Below are 21,275 nucleotides of genomic sequence, written 5' to 3'. Positions count from 1 at the left end.
GTGGATGTTAAATATCCCATGGCACTATTGGAAAAAATTAAGGGAATTTCTCCCAGTGTCCTGGCCAACAATCCCCCTGTGGAGTCCTATAGCTCAGCGGTTAGACCACTCGCCTAGCAAACGAGACACCTGGGTTTGATTCCTGGCAGGGCGAAACGTTGGGCAAGTTTGCTTACTCCACAAGCCTCTATTTACCTGGAAGGGAGTAGGAACCTGGATTTAGCTGATTAGCGGATCACTTTTTTGGGGGTAATAATTCATTCAACAAAAAAAATAAATTGGTAACTTCAATCCACGACTGTTTGTGGAACATTGATGTGTGCAATTGGCTGCCATTTTCCCACAAAATATACATTCAATTCACTTTACAGTATATTCTGTGAAGCACTTTGAGACGTCTTGAAGATATGATAAGGAGCTATACCAAATGCAAGGATTATTATTATTATTATATAACTTTTCAGAATTATGGAAGGGCTGATTCCAATGAATAAATGTCATTTACCAGAGGGTTTCGCTTAAAGCCTGGGAACCATGTGGATAACTCACTGGATTTGTGGTATGTATCTCTCCCCTGTCTTCTGATAGCCTTATTCACCTCAATATTGTGCCCTTGATGTTGGAGGTGATATTTAGTGAAAATAAACTGAATTTACGTTTTGTGTAAATGGGTGACAGACTTGCTGGGTTGGTAGCACAATTACATTTGGGCAAATGTTTGAGAGTTCAAGCCGCACATCGGGGCTTTGAGCTCACAGTCTAGGCTGCTGTTTCAGTGCATTGCTGGGGGAGGATTGGGGCGGGGGGTCTGAATTGGTAGGAGTGCGGTGCTTTAGATGAGACGTTAAAACAGGGGTCATGTCTGTGTCTGTTCAGATTGGGGGGGGGGTTAAAGATCCTGTAACACTAATTGAAATGTCACATAACACAAATGGGGAAGTAAATGCCGATTACACCTACGAACTACACCTACACCTAGTGCCTTTGAAACTGGCTGTACTGTAATTAGGAATATGGATTAAAAAATCAGCCAGGCTGCCATTCCTGCATCCAGCGACAACCTAGTCTTTGTCTTAAAATCACCATCTGATTTTCTTTTGGGGGGGGCGGAGGGGGGTGGTCAGCCAGTTTTTTTACACACGAGGAAACCCATCACATGCTTAAGTGCTAAGAATTCAGTGCATCCCACCTACACATTGGAAATTCCAGAGATAGATTGTTGCTATCTGGTATGCGCACTCTCTCCCTGGTGGGACACATCTTGCTTAGCAAATTTCAGAGAATATTAGGCACAGATTCAGAAAAGTCAAGGCTTGGGGACACCAGAGTGTGCATTGGGGTAACTGCTGGAGTCTAACCAGCTAAATTTGCATATTTTGTCATTGATAACACTGTCTGCTAGCTTTCCTGCTGCTTGTCAAGCTAGGATCACCCAACCATCAGGGCTTTGGCTTGCAGGGTTAACAGGTGGGAGGATTTCCTGCCCCCAGTGACTGGTCTGCCCTTCCAAGTCCTGCTTATAAGCCAGGCTGGCTGGGCTGTCATCACAGTGCCCTGGGGGGGCACTTCAAGGCAGAAGGATTGAGGCAGAGAATTAGTTTTGGGGCATGGTGGCTGAAGGCATGGACACAATCTTAAAAATGCAGATTTCTGGCTCAGAATGTTTGAAAGTTCAGGAGAAGAGTAGAGGAACGAGTGAGGATTCTTCCGTTCATTTCTTTCTGAGTGAACATAAGCCCCTGTGTTTGAAACCAGGAATGTGTTGTCTGGTCTCTTTGTTTGTGTAGCTCCCTCCGCTTCAATCCCTTCACCTTGCCCCCCCACCTCCCCTTTTTCAAGTCCAGCCTGAAAACCTTCCTTTTCAACCGTGGTTACAGTCACCTCGCCCCGTCCCCCAGCTCGGAGTCAGCTCCCACCACTTTTAAGGTCGCTTGTTGTTGTTGTAGGAGCAGGAAGGACGTGCAGACGTGCACTCACTGGAAAGCTCCAATCATCTGGGAAGGAACCTTCAATCCAGAATATTACAATAAGGAATACCGGAAGCAGAATGTCATCATCGGTCTCACTGTGTTTGCAGTTGGCAAGTAAGTTCGTGTTTGCAGTTTGGCTCAGTCATTAACACTCTTGTCTCTGGATTAAAAGTTGTGGATGATGATGAGGTTCAATCCTCAGCTGTCCTTCCTACCCCACATCCTACCCCTGCCCTTAACAGAACAATAATAAATTGGTCATTTTCAATCCATGACTGTTTGTGGGACGCTGCTGTACGCAATTGGCTGCCGCGTTCGCCCACAAATATACAGTCAATGTAAAGTACAGTATATTCTGTGAAACGCTTTGGGACGTCTAGAAGACGTGAAAAGCGCTATATCAATTGCAAGGATTATTATTATTAAGGCTCCACTGTCATTAAAAAATACGGTTAAAAAAAAACTGGCCAGGCTACCACCCATTCCTGAACCCAGAGCCCTCCTAATCTTTGTCTTAAAATCACTATTTTAAAATCGCAGGATTTCAAGCACAGAATGTTTGAAATTTCTTTGGTTCAGTCTAAATTTGGAAGAATGTCCAGGGGAAGACGGTTTTCTCTGTCACATTGTCCATCTCCAACTGCTCCGCACACCCAACACAGCCAAGTCCCTTATTTTTTGCATTCGTCACCTAACGTTTTGTCTATTCCAGCCCTCCTCGAAATGCAGAGCTGTAGGGGGGGAATTACATTGTTGGAGGTGTCATCCTTTGGATGAAGTGTTAAAAAAAGGCCCCAGCTGCCTGTTCAGGTGGAAATTAAAGATCTCATGGCACTATTTAATAAGAAGGGAGTTTCTCTCTCCCGGTGTCCTGGCCAACAATCCCCCAAATAAAGTTGTCACTCACTCCACGGCTGTTTGTTGGACTTTGCTGTGCACAAATTGGCTGCCATGTTTGACCTAGTCACTGCTCTTTACAGTATCTTTTCTATCTTCCTTACAGCAAAGATATTTATTAGTTGATTATTATTACTAATGCCTGCCATGTTTACTTTCAAAAATAGTCACTATACTTGGTATTAATATCTTAGGTGCTGTGATAAAATTGGGAGATATTGTGACACGACTATAAAAAGTAAGTTTGTTCTCCAGCAAGTGACCTGGCTTTCTCTCACCCTCTCAGTTACCTGGACCTGTATTTAAAGAACTTTCTGGCCACAGCGGATGAGTTCTTCATGCCGGGCTTCCCCGTCATTTACTATGTGTTTGTGGATGATCTGGCCAAGCTGCAGGCGCTGGAGCTGAGTGGCCATCGGGAGGTCACGGGGCTGCAGGTGGAGAGGCACGAGCGCTGGCAGGATGTGTCCATGCTGAGGATGGAAACCATCAGCAGAGCCATCGAGACGCACATCAGGCACCAGGTCACCTATGTCTTCTGCTTCGACGTAGACCAGCAGTTTAAAGGCCGCTTTGGTACCGAGGCCCTGGGCGAGCTGGTTGGGTTGCTCCATGCCTGGTACTACCGCAGACCCCAATACTTCTATACCTATGACCACAATCCGCGCTCGGCCGCCAACCTGGACAACTCCGGTGACTTCTATTACCATGCGGCTGTCTTCGGGGGGACGTGGCAGCAGGTGAGAAACTTGACTGAGAGTTGCTACCAGGCAATCCTCCAGGACAAACGCAACAAGGTGGAGGCCAGATGGCATGATGAGAGCCACCTCAACAAGTACTTCTGGTTACACAAACCCACCAGGGTCCTCTCGCCCGAGTACTGCTGGGACGAGAGCATCGGCTGGAGGCGGGATATCCATGTTCACAGGGTGACGTGGGCCAAGAAACAATACAGATTGTCGCGGGTGAATGTCTAGGAACATTCCAGACGCAGCTTCTCTCATAGCATGGTGAGAGTTGCTCGACAATGGTGTCTCTCCTGTGCGGAACCAGTTCTTCAGCCAGACTTCAAAGGCGCTAATCGGAAAAGAGAAAGGAGTTTCTCCTGGTTTCCTGGCCGACAATCCTCCTGATTAATCCGTCAATCACCTCATGGCTGTTTGTGAGATTCGCAAAGTGGCTCCATATGAGAATCACTGAAGCTTTGAGATCTCTCGGAAATTAAGCGTTAAAACATGCAACATCCAATCCAACCCGAATAGTCTGCCACATCTTCTCAACCCCCCACAGCAAAAGAGGGCCCTAAAATGGGGTTCCATTTCCATCACTCAGATTAGCCAATACACTGGTTTGAGCTCTAGTCTGTGCAGAATTAATGAGAGCAGCAGAGTATGGAATCACTTGGAAATGGATCTTCAAACTCTATTCGCCTTGGGACCGCTTCACGTTGCAGAGAGAAGTGTTTCACCAAGTCCTGAGGCTGATCAGCTTCGGGTAATGGACAGATATTGTGATTCACTGTGTTGGAGATCTTAGGATCTAAAACAGGCAGGCACTGACTCAATGATGGGTATCACCCTTATTTCTTCTGTATCCCAGTCCTTGAGCAAATGTTGGGCTTCCAATTTTGCATTGTTTCTTATTTAAGAAACCCATGACCTTGGAAACAATCATTATTTAAGTTCACTGATTCCTGCTTAAGGATGTCAAATGATCAACCAGTGATTATCCTCCTAGGAAGAAGGTAAGCGGGGTCTCCTTGGAGCAGAGCTTCTTCAAAGTGACATGATTGGCAAAGGAACATCAGAATCACATGTGTCCTCTGTGGTAGTCTCAATAGTCCTGAGCCAGGCAAGTCTGTAGTACTCAGAAGACACCATTGATTACAGACCAACCAGTCGGGCTCATCAGAACTTATTGGTGCAGAATTAGCAGTCACTAGGAGCAGGGAAGCTTCCCTCTCGGCTCCTGTCAATTCTGTGTGTAAATTGGCTGCCTTGTTTGCTTACAAATGCACAGTTACGACACTTCACAGTAAAATCCCTTGGAGCACTTTGAGAATCCTTCCAACGTGATAAGTTGCAATGTCAAATGTAAGGATTATTATTATTAGCTGGTATTTAATCTCCTTGTGTGTCCTCTGATACTATTATGTTCTGCTAGTACAGTGGATAGAGAGAAGTTTGCTGCAGAATTTCACCAGAAACTAGAGACTGATTAGACTGATCTAAACAGAGGCCTCACTGCTCTGGGTTGGGGCGAAATGAGTGACAGTCACACTCTGATAACTGGTTTCGACTCAATTTGCTGTTGATTGAGAGCTTGAGATGTAAACAGTGGGGATAATAGCCTTATAATAATATAATAATCCTTGCATTTGATATAGTGCCTTATCATATCTTCGAGACGTCTCAAAGCCCTAACATTAAGTGGTCATGACTGGAAAAATAGCAGGAAAGCTCATCAGACAGTGCTTTCAATGGCAGGCGATGTGTTTTTTTTGCTGGTTTAAACCCCAGCAGGCACCCGCTATGCACACTCTGGATCCCCAAGCGTTGGAATTAGGTAAAACAGGATTCATATTTCCTGAGTGTGCATTCCATTTCCATGTGGAAGTGGGATGCACGGAACTCTGTCTTTCCTGCAACTCTTCCAGCCATGACTGCCCAACTTTTAGGGCTTTGGCTTCCAGGGTTCTTCTGATAGGCCAGGCTGGCTGGTCTGTGATCAGTGGTGTCCTGGAGAACTGAGGACCTGCCTGGCTCAGGGTGATAGGTTTCCGAATGTGTCAGACCCTGCCTGACCAAAAACCTTCTTTGGGATCCTCGTTGGATCTTTCTTTGTCTTAAAATGGGAGTTTTCCTCAAACTCAATTCGCAGAACTTGAAGATTTATACAGAAATATCATCGAAAGTAACACTTGTCATCAAAACAGGAATGTCTCCAGAATGTTTTTAAACTTAATAATAGTAGCTCAGTGATTAGAGCACTCGCTTTCCAAGCGGGAGACCTGGGTTCGATTCCCGGCAGGGCGAAACTTTGTGCGAGTTTCCTTACTCCACACGCCTGATATTAATCCCTCAAAAAAACATTTCATTTCAATCCAAGACTGTTTGTGGGACCCTGCTGTGCGCAATTGGCTACCGCATTTTCGCCCATAAATATACGGTCAATTCAGTTTACAGTCTTCTGTGAAGCGCTTTGAGACATCTGGAAGACGTGAAAAGTGCTATATTAAATGCAAGGATAGTTATTGTTATAAATTGGTTACTCAATCCACCACTGTTTTTGGGACACTGCTGTGTGCAATTGGCTGCCATGTTTCCTCAAAAAGAATATACAATCAATTCACTTTACAGTATATTCTGTGAAGCACTTTGAGAAGTCTCGAAGATGTGATAAGGCGCCGTATCAAATGCAAGGATTACTATTATTATTAAGCAGTGATTTAGATTATGTGTGAAGTATCTGAGACCATCAGGGTAAGTGCTGACATGAGATTATAAACTAGCTTTGGGATAGGTTGACATCTCGCTCTCCACCACATCTAAATATGTACCAGTTTAATACTGCTGTATATTATGAGCATGGCATTCATGGGATTTGTATATTTGGTGTTCATTTAATAAACGATCATTTAAAATCTACGCAACTGCTTTTATTTTACAGTTTACTCGCTTTCCAAGCGCATATGATAAGGCGCTATATCAAATGCAAGGATTATTATATTATTATAAGGCTATTATCCCCACTGTTTACATTTTATTTTACAGTGGAGTCCTGTAGCTCAGTGGTTAGAGCACTCGCTCTGTAAGCGAGAGACCTGAGTTCAATTCCAGGCAGAGGGCAAAACCTTGGGCAAGTTTCCTTACTCCACACAGAGCCTAATAATAATCCCTCCAAAACCAAACAATAATAAATTGGTCAATTTCAATCTACGACTGTTTGTGGGACATTGCTGTGCGCAATTGGCTGCCGCGTTCACCCACAAATATACAGTCAATTCACTTTACAGTATATTCTGTGAAGCGCTTTGGGACGTCCTCCCGACGTGAAAAGCGCTATATCAAATGCAAGGATTATTATTATGATTTCTGAATTGAGCAATATCTCAAACTACGTCTCCCCCTTCTGAGCACTGGCTCGGGTTTTTTTTTAAATCTAGGAGCTAGAACATTGTTTTAGTTTGAATTTTTTTGTTGTATCATTAGTTTCAGGCCATTTACCTGGTGAAGAAGTGTGAAAAAGACACAAGTTGATCACACATTTAGGGCCAGATTGAACAGAGAGCAAAGTGATGAGGACTTTTATTTGAGTACATTTATTACAGGAATGTGTTAACAATCCTCAGCTAGGCTCCGAGTGGGTAGACTTAATTATTCATCATTATCTGTGAAAGAAGAGAACTCCCGTTAGATAAAGGTTTCTGGAATATATTGGGTCAGGAAGACAGATGGTTTTCTGGTGAGGTGTCAGCCTGGCTCAGTCATGACACAGGTACAAAACTCGATGACTTTGAGCCTCAAAGTCCACACTGAAGTTCCAGTGCACTGCTGGGGGGAGCTCTTCATTGTCGGAGGCATTAACCTTCGGAAGTGACTTTAAGCCAAGGAGGTGGGTGGGGGAGAGGGGTGAAGGGAGGGGGGAAGAGAGGGTTGGAGGGGTGGAGCTGAGATCAAAATTGTATCTTAGCCATCGAAACCAGTTTGTTTTCAATTTGGGGGAGGACAGTGACTTTTTAAGAAATGGTGACGACTTTTGTAAGATTAGATTGGGTGGGAGAAAATGGCATTAGTGGGGGGAGGTAAAGAATGTCTGTTTCTGTGCTGGAATGTTCCGCGGGGCCTCGGACAATGGTCAGACGGTGGGGGAGGGGCGGTGTTTAGGAACGTAGGAACAGGAGTGGGCCATTCAGCCCCTCCAGCCTGTTCCACCATTCTATTTCACTCACAGCTGATCTGTACCCCAACTCCAATTTGAACTCAATCTGTACCTGACTGATCCAGTTGTTGTAGGCCGAGACCCTGGTGAAGACAGTGGGTTTGTTCTTGTGGCTACAGAGAGCTGAGCCGAAGCTCACAATGCCATGAACCTCCCAGGCTCCCTCAGCATTCTGGCAGTTCAGGGGCCCCCCCGAGTCACCCTGCCAACATGGAGATCATTTACACTGGGATACATACCTGCCTCACACAACCATTCACAATCACCCCATCCTCACACACCGCACATCCCCTCACACATACACACACACCCCTGCCCACCCCCACCCTCCCCACACAAACACACAACCACACACACACACACACACAGCTGGGGATTTGACACACACGGAAATCCATTTCCATGTTTCACAGTCTCCAAATCAGACTGAGAATTTTATGCAATGGAATGCTCATTCTCTCCCCGGAGGGACTGTTATGCTTACTTAATTCCAGACAGTTTTAGGCACAGGTTGGGAAGAGCCAATGCTTGGGGAGCCCAGAGTGTGCTTTGGGTGTAATTACTGGAGTTTAATCAACTAAAACCACATGGAGGACACAAGCTTTCCTGCTGCTTGTCCAGCAAGGACCACCCTACCCGCCTAGGGCTTTGCCTTGCAACAACAACAACAAGATTCCATTTATAAAGCGCCTTTCACGTCAGGAGGACGTCCCAAGGCGCTGCACAGTTGGGTCATGACCCGAGCAGGGGGGAAATGGTCAGGGTGAGGGAAGGGAGGGAGCAAGGAGGGGGGAAATGGTCAGGGTGAGGGGAGGGAAGGGAGGGAGCGAGGAGGGGGAAGAGAGTCGAGAGGGGAGCTGAAGGCACGGTCAAAGAGAAAGGTTTTGAGACCGGCCTTGAAGGAGGAAAGGGAGGAAGCGGCGAAGGCACTGGGGGATGGAGTTCCAGAGCCTGGGGGCTGAGAGGCTGAAGGCCCGACCACCGATGGTAGGGCGGTTGGGGCGGGGGACGTGGAGCAGACCAGAGCCAGAGGAACGGAGGGTACGGGCAGGTAGGTAGGGGGATAGTAGGTTGGAGAGGTAGGAGGGAGCAAGGCCGTGAATGGCCTTGTAGGTGAGGATGAGGATCTTGAAATCAATCCTCTGGGGGATGGGGAGCCAGTGGAGGCGAGCGAGGGTGGGAGTGATGTGGTCCCGAAGCCTGGTGCGGGACAGTACACGAGCTGCAGAGTTCTGAATAACCTGCAGCTTGTGGAGGGAGGTGGCGGGAAGGCCGGCGAGGAGAGAGTTCCCATAGTCCAGCCTTGAGGTGACAAAGGCGTGGACCAGAGTTTCAGCCGCGTGAGGGGTGAGGTAGTGCCGTAGTCTGGCGATGTTCCGAAGGTGATGGAAGGCGGTGCCAGTTGTAGTGCGGATGTGAGGGAGAAAGGACAGCTCAGGGTCGAACAAAACGCCGAGGTTCCTGACTGGCTTTGAGAGGTGGAGAGTGCAGCCTTGGATGCTGATGGTGTCAGCGCCTGAGGTGCGGAGGCGCTGACGTGAGCCAATCAGGAGGGCCTCGGTTTTTCGCACGTTGAGCTGAAGAAAGTTGTCTCTCGTCCAGGACTCGATGTCGGACAGGCAGCTGTCAGGACATCGGGGGTCGTGGAGTTGAGAGTAGAGGAGGAAAGGTAGACTCCATGTCTGCGGATGATGTCACCGAGGGGAGCATAGGGGACCGAGGACAGAGCCCTGAGGGACACCACATGAGACAGTACAGGGGGTGGAGGAGAAGCCATTCGTTGAGACAAAGTGAAGACGGTGAGAAAGGTACGACCTAAACCATTCAAGGACAGTGCCTTGAAGGTTGAGGTGGGAGGACAAGCGGTGGAGTAGGATTGCAGGTTAACAGGAGCTGAGTGGGAAGAATCCTTGCCCTCAGGGTACATGCACACATGGTGGGTGACATGATAATGTCCAAGAGAGAACTGCGAAGGGCGCCAGTGAGCAGATAGTTCAGATTGAATGGCTTCAGAGAGCAAGCAGGGTGTGTGTGGAGCCAATGTTCTAGGAAAGGTGGGGGAAGATTTTGCTCACATATCAGAGGGAATCAGATAAGCTACTACGTTTGGCCGAGAATTCAAATTAGGAACCCCATTCTGTGTAAATTTAGCCCAGCCTTGTTCTCCCTCTGCTCCCCACCCACACTCACACCTTCCCCACCGCAACATTGGCTAATGTACTTTACCCCACTTTGTCCCCAATCTCTATAACTCTCTCCTCAAATCCCTCCACTTGACCCCATCCCTCACTGCTTACAAACTCATATTAACTCATTCCTTTTCCCTCTCCCCTCATCCCCCCCCCCACCATCACACAATTTCCTGCCTTGCTTTGCCCCTCTTTTCTGTAAAGCACTTTGATAATTGTTTCTATATTTTTTGGGGGGTGGGCATTTTGTCAGTCGGGTGTCTAATCCATTACCATGATTATGTGGAAACAAATCAAACTGTGTTCCCTCTTACACCTGGAAATTCTTGTGCCTGGAATGGAATGCGCTTTCTCTCACTGGAGCGACCATCCTGCTCCCTAATTCTGAAGAGTAATAGGTGCACAGGTTGCCCAGAGCCAAGTAGGAGGCAAGAGCCAAGAGCTTGGGGACCACAGAGTGTGGGTTGGCGTAACAACTGCTGGAATCTAACCAGCTAAAAACAAACCATTGATATTGTTGTCTGGCAAGCTTTCCCTCTGCTTGTCCAGCTAGGACCACCTTACCCGTTAGGATTTTGGCTTGCAGGGTTAACGGGAGTTGAGTGGGAAGAATTCACATTCTTCCCATTCAACTCCAGAGGCAAATTTTCCTTTCCAAATCCTGTCAATGAGCTGTTATCAGCAATGCCCTGGTTCAGGAACCGGACTAGAAATCCGGCCCACAGAGAGTGGGCTTGATTCCGACGTTCCATTGCCAATCAGGTCACCTTGAAGCCAGCTCAACCCCGCATACCACCCCTACACGGAGTGACCCTATGTGTAAAGCATTGTATAATTACAAGCCACGTTTTCTGACCATGCGTTAATTATCAGATCACATGTTGCATTTTCCACACACACAAACACACACACTCACACAAACAATCATACACACACAACCCTTCTGCCACCCTCTGGCCTGGATGCTGTGGCGGTGGGAGGAAACTCACGTTACATCCTGAGACCACTCCATCGCCTCCTGCACACACCATGCTCTCCTTCACAAATGGCCCCCACCAGGTCAGAAGCGAGCATGTGGGGTAGTCCACTACGGGGAGGAGAGCCTGCTGTAGGACGTCAGACACAGACCCTCCAGCTATAATAATAACAATAATAATCCTTGCATTTGATATAGAGCTTAATCACATTCAAGACAACAGCAACAAGATTACATTTGTATAGCGCCTTTCATGTCGGGAGAACATCTCAAGGCATTGAACAGAGACAGCAATTCAGACCCAAGCTGGGGTTGGGAGAAGAAGGGAGTGGGGGGAAGGGAGGTGGCTGATGTCATGGTCGAAGATGAGGGTCTTGAGTTGGGACTTGAAGGAGGCTAAGGAGGAGGCGTGGCGGAGTGATTGGGGGATGGAATTCCAGAGGTTGGGGGCAGAGTGGCTGAAGGCTCTCCCTTCATCTCAAAGACATTTCAAAGCGCTTCACAGAATATACGTAAAGTGTAGTGACTGTATATTTTGTGGGTGAAATGCGGCAGCCAATTGCACTCAGCAGCGTCCCACAAACAGTCGTGGGTTGTGACCACTTTTTTTTATATTGTTTCAAAGGGATTATTATCCCCCCTGAAAAAGTGATCCGACTAACAACTGGGTTCTAACTTACTGTTGGTAAACAGAGGCGTGTGGAGCAAGGAAACTTGCCTAAGTGTTTCACCCTGATCCGGGTAACTGTAATTCATCCAACAAAAGCAACCAACAAAACACACCCACATTATTTTGGGCTCAAGCCCCAATATTGGAGCCCATGTCCTTAGAACTATAGAAATTTACAGCCCAGAAGAAGGCCAGTTGACCCATCATGTCTGTGATGATGACTCTTTTAAGAGCAATCCTTTCAGTCCCATTTACCTGCCCCTTCCTGCATATCCTGGCCAACAATCGCCCCAAAATAAAATTGGTCACTCACTTCCCGACTGATTGTAGAACGTTGCTATAATAACAATAATAATACTTGCATTTGATATAAAGACTTAAAACATCATCAGATCATCTCAAAGTGCTTCACAGGCAATTGTAAAGTGTAGTGTAGTGCTGCTCACCCACCCTGCAGCAGCCCCCAGCCACTGATGTAACAGCTGTAATTGTTGACGAGGATGGATTCCGCAGGGGGAATGCAACCCAACTCGATCTTGTCAGTCAGCGGAACTGGCTCAGCGAGTTTTACGAGAGCGATGTCATAGCTGTAACTCAAAGAGATGGTGTCAGCACACAGTGGATTGTGTAGGGGAGGGGGCAGTCCTTTGTGTAGTCCATTGCAATCTATTGTGTGGATGACATTGCTCTGACAATGCACCTGAGCACGGATTGGTCCCCACATAACACCTCACAGTGTCAGCGAGATCAGCTCCCCCTCCCAGTGAGGACTTATTTTCTTCAGCACAGGAAGGGAAGATCAGAGCCCCCCCCCCTCCACCACACTTTGTGGCCAATGTGAAATGAGTTTGTGTGGCTGCTCATCTCAGTTGTTGTGTGTTCATCTCTGAGACGCTGCTCTGTGTAAATGCAAGCTGTTTTTGTGATGGTGATACTGATGCATTATGTGGGCAAATGTGGCAGCCAATTTGCCCATAGCAATGTCCCACAAACAGCCATGAAGTGAACAACCAATTTTATTGTTGTTGGCAGGTCATGGTGGGGAGTGGGGAGGGAGGTAGTGGGGGCAGGGGAGAGGGTATAATGTGGGTGAGTGTGGATGTTGGGAAGTGATGGGAAGGTAGAACAGTACGAGAGGGAGTGCCCAGAGAAGGAACAACAGTGAGTGGCCTCCTCAACGCTAGAAGGAATCTCCTCACTCAACTCATGGGATGAGGATTACGTTTCCACAAGTCGCTGTTGAGGCCGGATTAAGAGAGTCATTGAAATGACGCAATGACTGGCGACGCTCACCCGTTGACAGCAAAGATTATGATGAACTTCTCGTGAGTAAATGTTTTCTCAACGTCAACAAACATGGAGCCTTCCTCGGATGCTGAGAGAACATGTTTCCCCAAGGCTACTCTGTAGATGTTTTTGGAGCTGTGAGCAGAAGGGAGAATAGTAATCAAGAGAGTAGAAGGTCATTTTGTCTATCAAGCCAACTTAATGTACAGCGCACTCTAACTCCAACATAGATACCTCTGTGCATTAATCTGGTAATGACTGGAGACAGAGTATCCCAGGTGATAATCATCACATCATTGCTAAGTGTCTACAATCCTGGAATCACTCATTTCCTCCAGCTGGGGAATGGGTGTTGAGTAGGCACAGTCTCAGCATTGTTAGCAGAGGGAGAGGTCAGAAGGATCTTGTTACCTCAGATACTTTTCAGGGTGTGGAATTCATTCCCGCAAGTTTTTCACCCAAAGGGAAGTGGAAATCAGGTACTCTCTTTCCCCAAAAGGCTGTGGATGTTGGATCCATTTACATTTTCAAGTAGAGGTAGATAAATATTTGTTAGGTCCAGGATACTAAGGGATATGGGGAAAAGGCGGGTAATTGGACTTGAGATACAGATCAGGCATGATATTATAAAATGTCGGAAAAGGCTTGAGGGGCTGAATAGCCTACTCCTGTTTCTAAGTTTTTATCGGTGAATTGAGATTGTTGAGATTATTTTCTCCCACCCACATTCCCTGGACTCTTGACAGTGACTGAACCTGAAGTCCCATGATGCCCACTACAGTAGAGGTTTCAAGGTATCTGACTGAGACAGACTGAGGACTTACCTAATGCAATGAGCTGCTGTTATAACCCATCTCTGATCAATTAAGGATCCACCGCATGTATGAAACCAACTGCCGTCTCGAGCCACTTGGAGAGAGATCTGCAAGAAACAATCCATATATTTTTCTTCTTTGAAATAACATGGAAGGTTATTAACATAACATGGGTGAAAAACATGACATTTGATCCAATGTGAGATGGTAAGCTTGACTGGACTTTCGGTCATCTTTCTCCTCCCACCCCCAACTCACGTGCCAAGCCATTGTTGCTCAATATGTTGGAATATCCTCTAGCCAGCCGTAAAATTATTAGGATTATTATTATAACATCCCCCGGTTTGTTTCAAGGATTTTTTATGAAAAATTATTGTGTCTAATTGTTTTTACTAAGTTTCTACCACCTGATGTGCACCTCCCTGCCCTGGGTTAGACCTCTTGCTGAGCTGTGGTTCCACAGAGATTGGTTGCCTCTGTTGTCCTACCCATTGGCTATTGTTCCTGTGTGGAGCCTTGACAGTGAGTACGAGCAGATTCCTCGGCTGTAGAGGGCATTAGATTCCATCACGAACCTGTAGAGGAAGCCGCTGAGGATTCAGGAGCAGGAAGCCTGGCTGGTTTTCCCTTCCCTGACCCTGAAAAGGCCAGGGCCAAATACAGTGCCAACTGAGAGCAGGGAGCGGGATTTGAACCAGCAACCTTCTGGTGTGTGAGATGCGGCTCTGTCGCCTCCACCATCAGGGCTGCCTTGACCACTTAATAATAATAATAATAATAATCCTTTCATTTGATAGAGCACCTTATCATGTCTCCAAGACGCCTCAAAGCGCTTCACAAAATATACTGTAAAGAAAATTGACTGTATATTTTGTGGGAGAAAACACAGCGGTCAATTGCACACAGCAGTGTCCCACAAACAGTCGTGGATTAAGTGACCAAATTATTATTATTATTTTTTTCGGAATAGATTTTCCCTTCCAAACCATTTACCCACGGAAAAGTGATCTACCAATCAACTAAAAACCAGGTTCCTACTTACTGCTAGGTAAACAGAGTCGTGTGGAGTAAAGAAACTTGCCCAACGTTTCACCCTGCCCGGGAATCAAACCCAGATCTCTCGCTTACGAGGCAAATGCTCTAACCGTTGAGCTACAGGACTTCAGCGAATATCTGACACCTTTAAATCTTGACCTACCTGCCATGGCCAGCTGTTGGGTTGAGCATCCTCGCCTCCCACCACCCTGGAGAGGACAGGCTTATTGGTGGGGTCTCCACAGCCGTGAACTGAGAAACATCAAACACTGTTTCAGTCTTAAACAAAGAGGTTTGAAAATCACAGCATTGAAGACAGTCATTCAGACAATCCCATCTACACTAATACTTTCAGTCCCACTGCTGCTAAACAACACTGACCTCAAGAACCCTTATATCTTGGATGTCAATGCCTTGGCGAGGGTGCAAAGGAGAGGCTAGAGAAGCTAGGACTGTTCTCCTTGGAGCAGAGAAGGTTAAGGGGACATTTAGTAGAGATGTTCAAAATTATGAGGGGATTTGATAGATTAAACAAGGAGAAACAGTTTCCACTAGCAGGTGGGTCGGTAACCAGAGGACATATATTTAAGATAGTTGTCAAAAGAACCAGAGGGGAAATGAGGAGAAATGTTTTCATACAACGAGTTGTTTGGATCTGGAATGCACTGCCTGAAAGGGTGGTGGAAGCAGATTCGATAACAGCTTTCAAGAGAGAAGTGGATAGATATTTGGGGAGGACACATTTGGAGGGCTATGGTGAAAGCTCGGGGGAGTGGGATTAATTTGGATAGCTCTTTCAAAGAGCTGGCACAGACACAATGGGCCGAATGGCTTCCATCCGTGCTTTATAATTCTATGATTCTACGATATAGAGGTGCTCACTGTTAATATCGGACTACTATCCACCGGTTCAGTTTCCACCCCCATCCTGAAAAAAACGTTCCCTGGACCCATCCCTCCTCTCCAGCTCCGCTCCTTTCTTTCTCGCTATTCCCTCTTTGAACCCTTCCAATCCGGCTTCTGCTCTGCCCACAGCACGGAAACGGCCCTGGTCACAGTCACTAATGACATTCTGAACATCTGTGATCAGGGCTCCCTCTGCCTCCTTATCCTCCTCGATCTCTCTGCCGCCTTCGACACTGTCGACCACTCCATCCTCATACACCACCTCTCCGCTTTACTTAATCTTCGTGGACCTGCCTTTGTCTGGTTCGAATCCTATCTCTCTCACCATCTCCACTTTTGCCTCTAACAGTTTCTCCTCCAGCCCCCGCACTGTCACGTCTGGCGTCCCCCAGGGCTCTGTCCTTGTCTCCTCTTTAATATCTACATGTTCCCCCTTGGTGACATCATCCGCAGACATGGGGTCAACTTCCACATGTATGCGGATGACACCCAACTCTATCTTTCTGCCTCCACCCTCAACTCCAGGGCCACTGCTGTCCTGACAGACTGTCTGTCGAACATCAAGTCCTGGATGAGGGCAAACTTCCTACAGTAGAATGTGAACAAGACTGAGGCCTTCCTGATTGGTTCGCGCCAGTGCCTCCGCACCTCAGGCTCCGGCAACATCAACCTTCATGGTTGCACACTACAACTCACCAACTCACTGCCAGTCAGGAACCCGGGTGTCTTGTTCGACCCTCAACTGTCTTTTCTCCCCCACATTCAAGCCATGACCCGCTCTGCCTTCCCTCACCTCCGTAACATCGCCCGACACTGCCACTACCTCACCCCTCAGGCCGCTGAAACTCTTGTTCATGCTTTCATCACCTCCAGGCTCGACTATGCAAATGTCCTGCTTGTCGGCCTTCCCAACTCCTCCCTCCACAGGCTGCAGATAATCCAGAACTCTGCACCCGGTGTCCTCTCCCGCACCAAGCTCTGTGACCCCATCTCCCCCATTCTCCATTGGCTCCCTATCCTTCAGAGGATCCAGTTCAAGATCCTGGTCCTCACCTACAAAGCCCTCCATGGCCTCACCCCACCCTACCTCTGCGACCTCCTAACCCCTAACAACCCGCCCACTCCCTCCACGGCTCTGGCTGCTCCACGTCCCCCGACCCACCCGCCCCACCATTGGTGGGTGAGACTTCAGCCACTCTGCCCCCAACCTCTGGAATTCCAACCCCCAATCACTCCACCTCTTCCCCTCCTTAGCATCCTTCAAGTCCCGCCTCAAAACCCTCCTCTTCGACCATGCCATCAGTCACCCCCTTTCCCCTCTCCTCCCTTCTCCCTCCCTGACCCGAGTTCGGGTCTGAAATGCTGTACACTGTCCAGCGCCTTGGGATGTCCTCCCGACGTGAAAGGCGCTATACAAATGTAATCTTGTTGTTGTATACAGGTGTCACTGTTAACATCAGACTATATCGAGGTGTCACTGTTAATATCAGACTATTTTCCCTCTGGTAGAGACAGTATAACTACGTGACAATGTAATCTTGTTAAGTGTGAAGCCTGGCTTAGTTATAATAATAATAATAATCCTTGCATTTGATATAGCGCTTTTCACGTCGGGAGGACGTCCCAAAGCGCTTCACAGAACACACTGTAAAGTGAATTGACTGTATATTTGTGGGCGAACGCGGCAGCCAATTGCGCACAGCAATGTCCCACAAACAGTCGTAGATTGAAAATGACCAATTTATTATTGTTGTTAGTTTTGGAGGGATTATTATTAGGCTCTGTGTGGAGTAAGGAAACTTGCCCAAGGTTTCGCCCTCTGCCTGGAATTGAACTCAGGTCTCTCACTTGCAAAGCGAGTGCTCTAACCACTGAGCTACAGGACTCCACTAGTTGATAGTGCTCTTGCTTCGGAGGTAGAAGGATGTGATTTTGAAACCCACATCAGCCTTTTCCTCAATCTCGGCTGACACTCCAACACAATCCTGGGAGGAGAACTGCATGTTCATTGGTGCTGTCCTTAAGATGAGGCATTTAACCATCTGTCGTTAAAGATCTTCTCAAAAAGTGAAGGTGTCCTGGCCAGCGATCCTCCAGATAAAATTGATCATTCACTTCACGGCTGTTTGTGGGACGTTATTGTCCTCAAATTAATTGTCATGTTCGCCTTCAAAAATACATAGTCCACAGTCGCTTCACTTTACAGTACATAGTTTAAGTGCTTTGAGATGTCCTCCCGATGTAAAAGGGCTCTATTTAATGTGAACCAGCTGATCTCAGCTCCAATATTCCTTAAATTGATTCTGTCCAGCGCCTTGGGACGTCCTCCTGCTGTTGTTATTATTTATTAATATTATTATTTATTATTATTAAGACAGGTTCTTAAAATAAGAATCTGTCTTAGTGATGGAGCTCGGGAAGAGAAAGCCTTAATAATCCTTGCATTTGATAAAGCGCCTAATCACATCTTCGGGACATTTCAAAGTGCTTCACAGGATATACAGTAAAGTGGAGTGACTGTATATTTTGTGGACAAATTGAATTGATTGAACGGAAACTTACCGTAAGCCACGAGGAGAGCAGCGAAGGCAAAGCGGATCATTGTTGCAAGTTCCTGGGCACAAACCAACAACCACCAACCAAGCGGCCAGAGTGTTCCATTTATAGCTGTAGCTGACCTTCTGCTCTAACTGGAGTTGACCATGTGCGGAGTTCACTGTGCTAATTGTGAGAAGGAACAGCTGGGAGAAACTCTAGCTTTACTCTATTTATGTAGCAGGTAGGAACGTCTAGAGTTCCACAAACTGTTGAACTAACTCAACTCTTGAGCGTTTTTTTTATTGCAGCTCTTAAATGTTCGGCTTTTTAAAACAAAAGGGTTCAAGATTCAGTCCGTATTTAAGAATTTGCTAAATTGTGGGTGTTTCTGAAATTCAACCTAAATATTAGAGAAAATCAACATCAGGTGGAATTTCTGCCCAATGCGTTCAGCACAAACTTATGTCCTTAATTATAATTTGCAGCTCAGTTAATTTTTTTTAATCTTATGTTGGTTCAACAAATCTACTTGTGCTGCCGTGTTCCTACAGTTTACTTTGAATAGGTAAAAATGTAGACCAACAGTGCCAAATATTTAAGGATGTAGTGCAAAATTCTCAGCGGTCACATATTCCCTTGCGGAATAAGAGTATTACAGGGAAAGCAATTCACCCGTGGCTAACTAGAGCCGTTAGGGAAAGCATCAAATTAAAAGAAAAGGCTTATAAAACTGCCAAGAAAAGCAGCAAATCTGAAGATTGGGAAGATTTTAGAAAGCAACAAAATAAAACTAAAAATCTCATTAAGAGCGAGAAAAAGGAGTGTGAGGGTAAGCTCGCGAGAAACATTAAGTCTGATTGTAAAAGTTTTTACAAATATATTAAGAGGCTGGTGAGGGTAAATGTAGGTCCACTTCAGTCAGAGATGAGAGAAGTTGTAATGGGGGATAAGGATATGGCAGAGTCCCTAAATGGGTACTTTGCATCTGTCTTCACCTGAGAAGTCTACCAGCAATAGAGATGCACTGAGGGGATAAGGACAGGGAGCAACTTAGGGAAGTTTTCATTAGTAGAGAATTGGTGCTGGGAAACTGTTAGCCCTAAAAAGTGACAAATCTCCCGGTCCGGATGACTTGCATCCCCGGGTTTTAAAAGAGGAGCTTATGAGATAGTGGAGGCCTTGTGTCTGATCTTCCAAAATTCTTTGGATTCTGGAACAGTCCCCATGGATTGGAAGATCGCAAATGTCACACCACTATTTAAAAAAGATGGAAAGGAAAAGATGGGGAACTATAGGCCAATTAGTCTCACATCAGTGATAGAAAAAATTTTAGAATCATTGATTAAGGATGTGGTAGTGCGGTATTTAGGGCACAATATAATTAGGCCGAGTCAACATGGCTTTACAAAAGGGAAGTCATGTTTGACAAATCTCATAGAGTTTTTTGAGGATATTTCCAGTAAACTAGATAAGGGTGAATCAGTGGATGTGGTCTATTTGGACTTCCAGAAGGCATTCGATAAGGTGCCGCATAAAAGGTTAGTCCAAAAGATAAGGGCCCATGGAATTGGGGGAGCATATTAACGTGGATTGGGGAATGGTTAACGGGTAGGAAACAAAGAGTAGGGATAAACGGGTCCTTTTCAGATTGGTGGGATGTGACTAGTGGAGTACCACAAGGATCAGTCCTTGGGCCTCAGCTATTTACCATCTACATCAACGATATAGATGAGGACATCGAAGTTAATATATCTAAATTCGCGGATGACACAAAACTAGGAGGAAGTGTCAACACAGAGGACAACATCAAAAAAAAATGCAGCGTGACATAGATAGGTTACATGATTGGGCAGGTGGGTGGCAGATGAAATATAATGTAGGGAAGTGCGAAGTCATCCACCTCGATAGCAAAAACATTAGAGCGGGTTATTTTTTAGAAGGGAAGAGATTGGAATGTGTTAGCGTCCAGAGGGACCTGGGTTCCTTGTACACCAATCACAGAAAGTTAGTCTGCAGGTGCAGCAGCAATTAGGAAGGCGAACGGTATGTTAGCATTCATTCTGAAAGGATTAGAGTATAAGAGTAGGGAAGTCTTGCTGCAACTGTATAGGGCCCTGTGAGACCACACCTGGAATACTGTGTGCAGTTTTGGTCTCCTCATTTAAGGAAGGATGTACTTGCCTTGGAGGGGGTGCAGCGTAGATTTACTCGGTTAGTAACAGGGATGAAGGGGATGAGTTGCAAGGATAGGCTGACCAATTTGGACCTATATTCTCTGGAATATAGGAGAATTAGACGGGATCTTATAGAAACCTATAAGATCATCAAAGGGTATGATAGAGTAGATAGTGGGAGATTGCTTCCCCCGGTTGGAGAAACTAAAACTAGGGGTCACAACCTTAAAATCAGAGGCAGCCCTTTCGCACTGATTTGAGGAAGAACTTCTTCACTCAAAAAGAGGTGAATGTATGGAACTCACTGCACCAAAGGGTTGTTGACGCTCAGTCCTTGAACATATTCAAGACTGAGATAGATAGATTTCTTATTGCAAAAGGGATTAAGGGATATGGGGATAAGGCAGCGTCAGGTTATTAGCTGGAGTTAGATTAGAAGATCAGCCATGATTGAATGGCGGGGCAGGCTCCAAGGGCCGAATGGCCTATTCCTGCTCCTACATGTTATGTTATGTTATATAGTCCGCAGATACTGAGAGAACAACTGATGAATAATAATATTTGCATTTGATATAGCGCTTTTCACTTTGAATGCACATTTCAAAGGATTTTACTGTAAAGTGTAGTGATTGTGTATTTTAGTAGGCGACTGCATTAGTTGGCTGTTCTGTCTGTGCTTGTTGATATCCTATGTTTGGTGAACTCCTTTGTTTGTTTGTTGAGCAGTGGATGTGGGATCAGAAGATTCTTGTTCTTGGTGGATGAGAGACAATTTTTCTCCAGTTGAATGTCGACAAAACCGAGGCCTTCCTGCTTGGCTCCCATCAGCGCCTCCTCACCTCACAGGCACTGAGAGCATCACTGGATCCACTCTCTA

General features: G+C 46.3%; 2 protein-coding genes across 2 annotated transcripts; one reads left to right on the top strand and one right to left on the bottom strand.

The window, feature by feature from the left end:
- The first annotated feature begins 468 nt into the window (after nucleotides 1-468).
- LOC103181344 (N-acetyllactosaminide alpha-1,3-galactosyltransferase) lies at nucleotides 469-3,844 on the top strand. Its single transcript, XM_007897755.2, is given in 4 exon segments — nucleotides 469-511; nucleotides 514-559; nucleotides 1,947-2,084; nucleotides 3,154-3,844. Coding segments are annotated over 4 exon segments (918 nt in total).
- Nucleotides 3,845-7,156: 3,312 nt separating this feature from the next.
- On the bottom strand, nucleotides 7,157-18,351 carry LOC103181342 (chymotrypsin-like elastase family member 2A). Its single transcript, XM_007897754.2, has 8 exons — nucleotides 18,249-18,351; nucleotides 14,944-15,032; nucleotides 13,755-13,852; nucleotides 12,937-13,065; nucleotides 12,094-12,230; nucleotides 10,987-11,132; nucleotides 7,861-8,010; nucleotides 7,157-7,257 (listed from the first exon to the last, which is right to left on the bottom strand). The coding sequence occupies exons 1-8, from the start codon at nucleotides 18,286-18,288 to the stop codon at nucleotides 7,240-7,242; spliced, it is 807 nt and encodes a 268-aa protein (XP_007895945.1). The 5' UTR covers nucleotides 18,289-18,351; the 3' UTR covers nucleotides 7,157-7,239.
- Nucleotides 18,352-21,275: the final 2,924 nt, after the last annotated feature.

Source organism: Callorhinchus milii, unplaced genomic scaffold, assembly GCF_018977255.1.
Source record: "Callorhinchus milii isolate IMCB2004 unplaced genomic scaffold, IMCB_Cmil_1.0 Scaffold24, whole genome shotgun sequence".
NCBI classification, from domain to species: Eukaryota; Metazoa; Chordata; class Chondrichthyes; order Chimaeriformes; family Callorhinchidae; genus Callorhinchus; species Callorhinchus milii.
Note: the sequence above shows the minus strand (reverse complement) of the source record. Positions and strands in the feature narration are given on the sequence as shown.

What these genes read in the sequence shown, in the direction of transcription:
- LOC103181342 (XM_007897754.2), bottom strand. Translation starts at nt 18,288, where the DNA reads ATGATCCGCTTTGCCTTCGCTGCTCTCCTCGTGGCTTACG. An exon ending in TGCTCTCCTCGTGGCTTACG is followed by an intron (nt 15,033 to 18,248) that starts GTAAGTTTCCGT and finishes GATGTTTCTCAG; the next exon opens with TTCACGGCTGTGGAGACCCC. An exon ending in CCAACAGCTGGCCATGGCAG is followed by an intron (nt 13,853 to 14,943) that starts GTAGGTCAAGAT and finishes TGTTTCTTGCAG; the next exon opens with ATCTCTCTCCAAGTGGCTCG.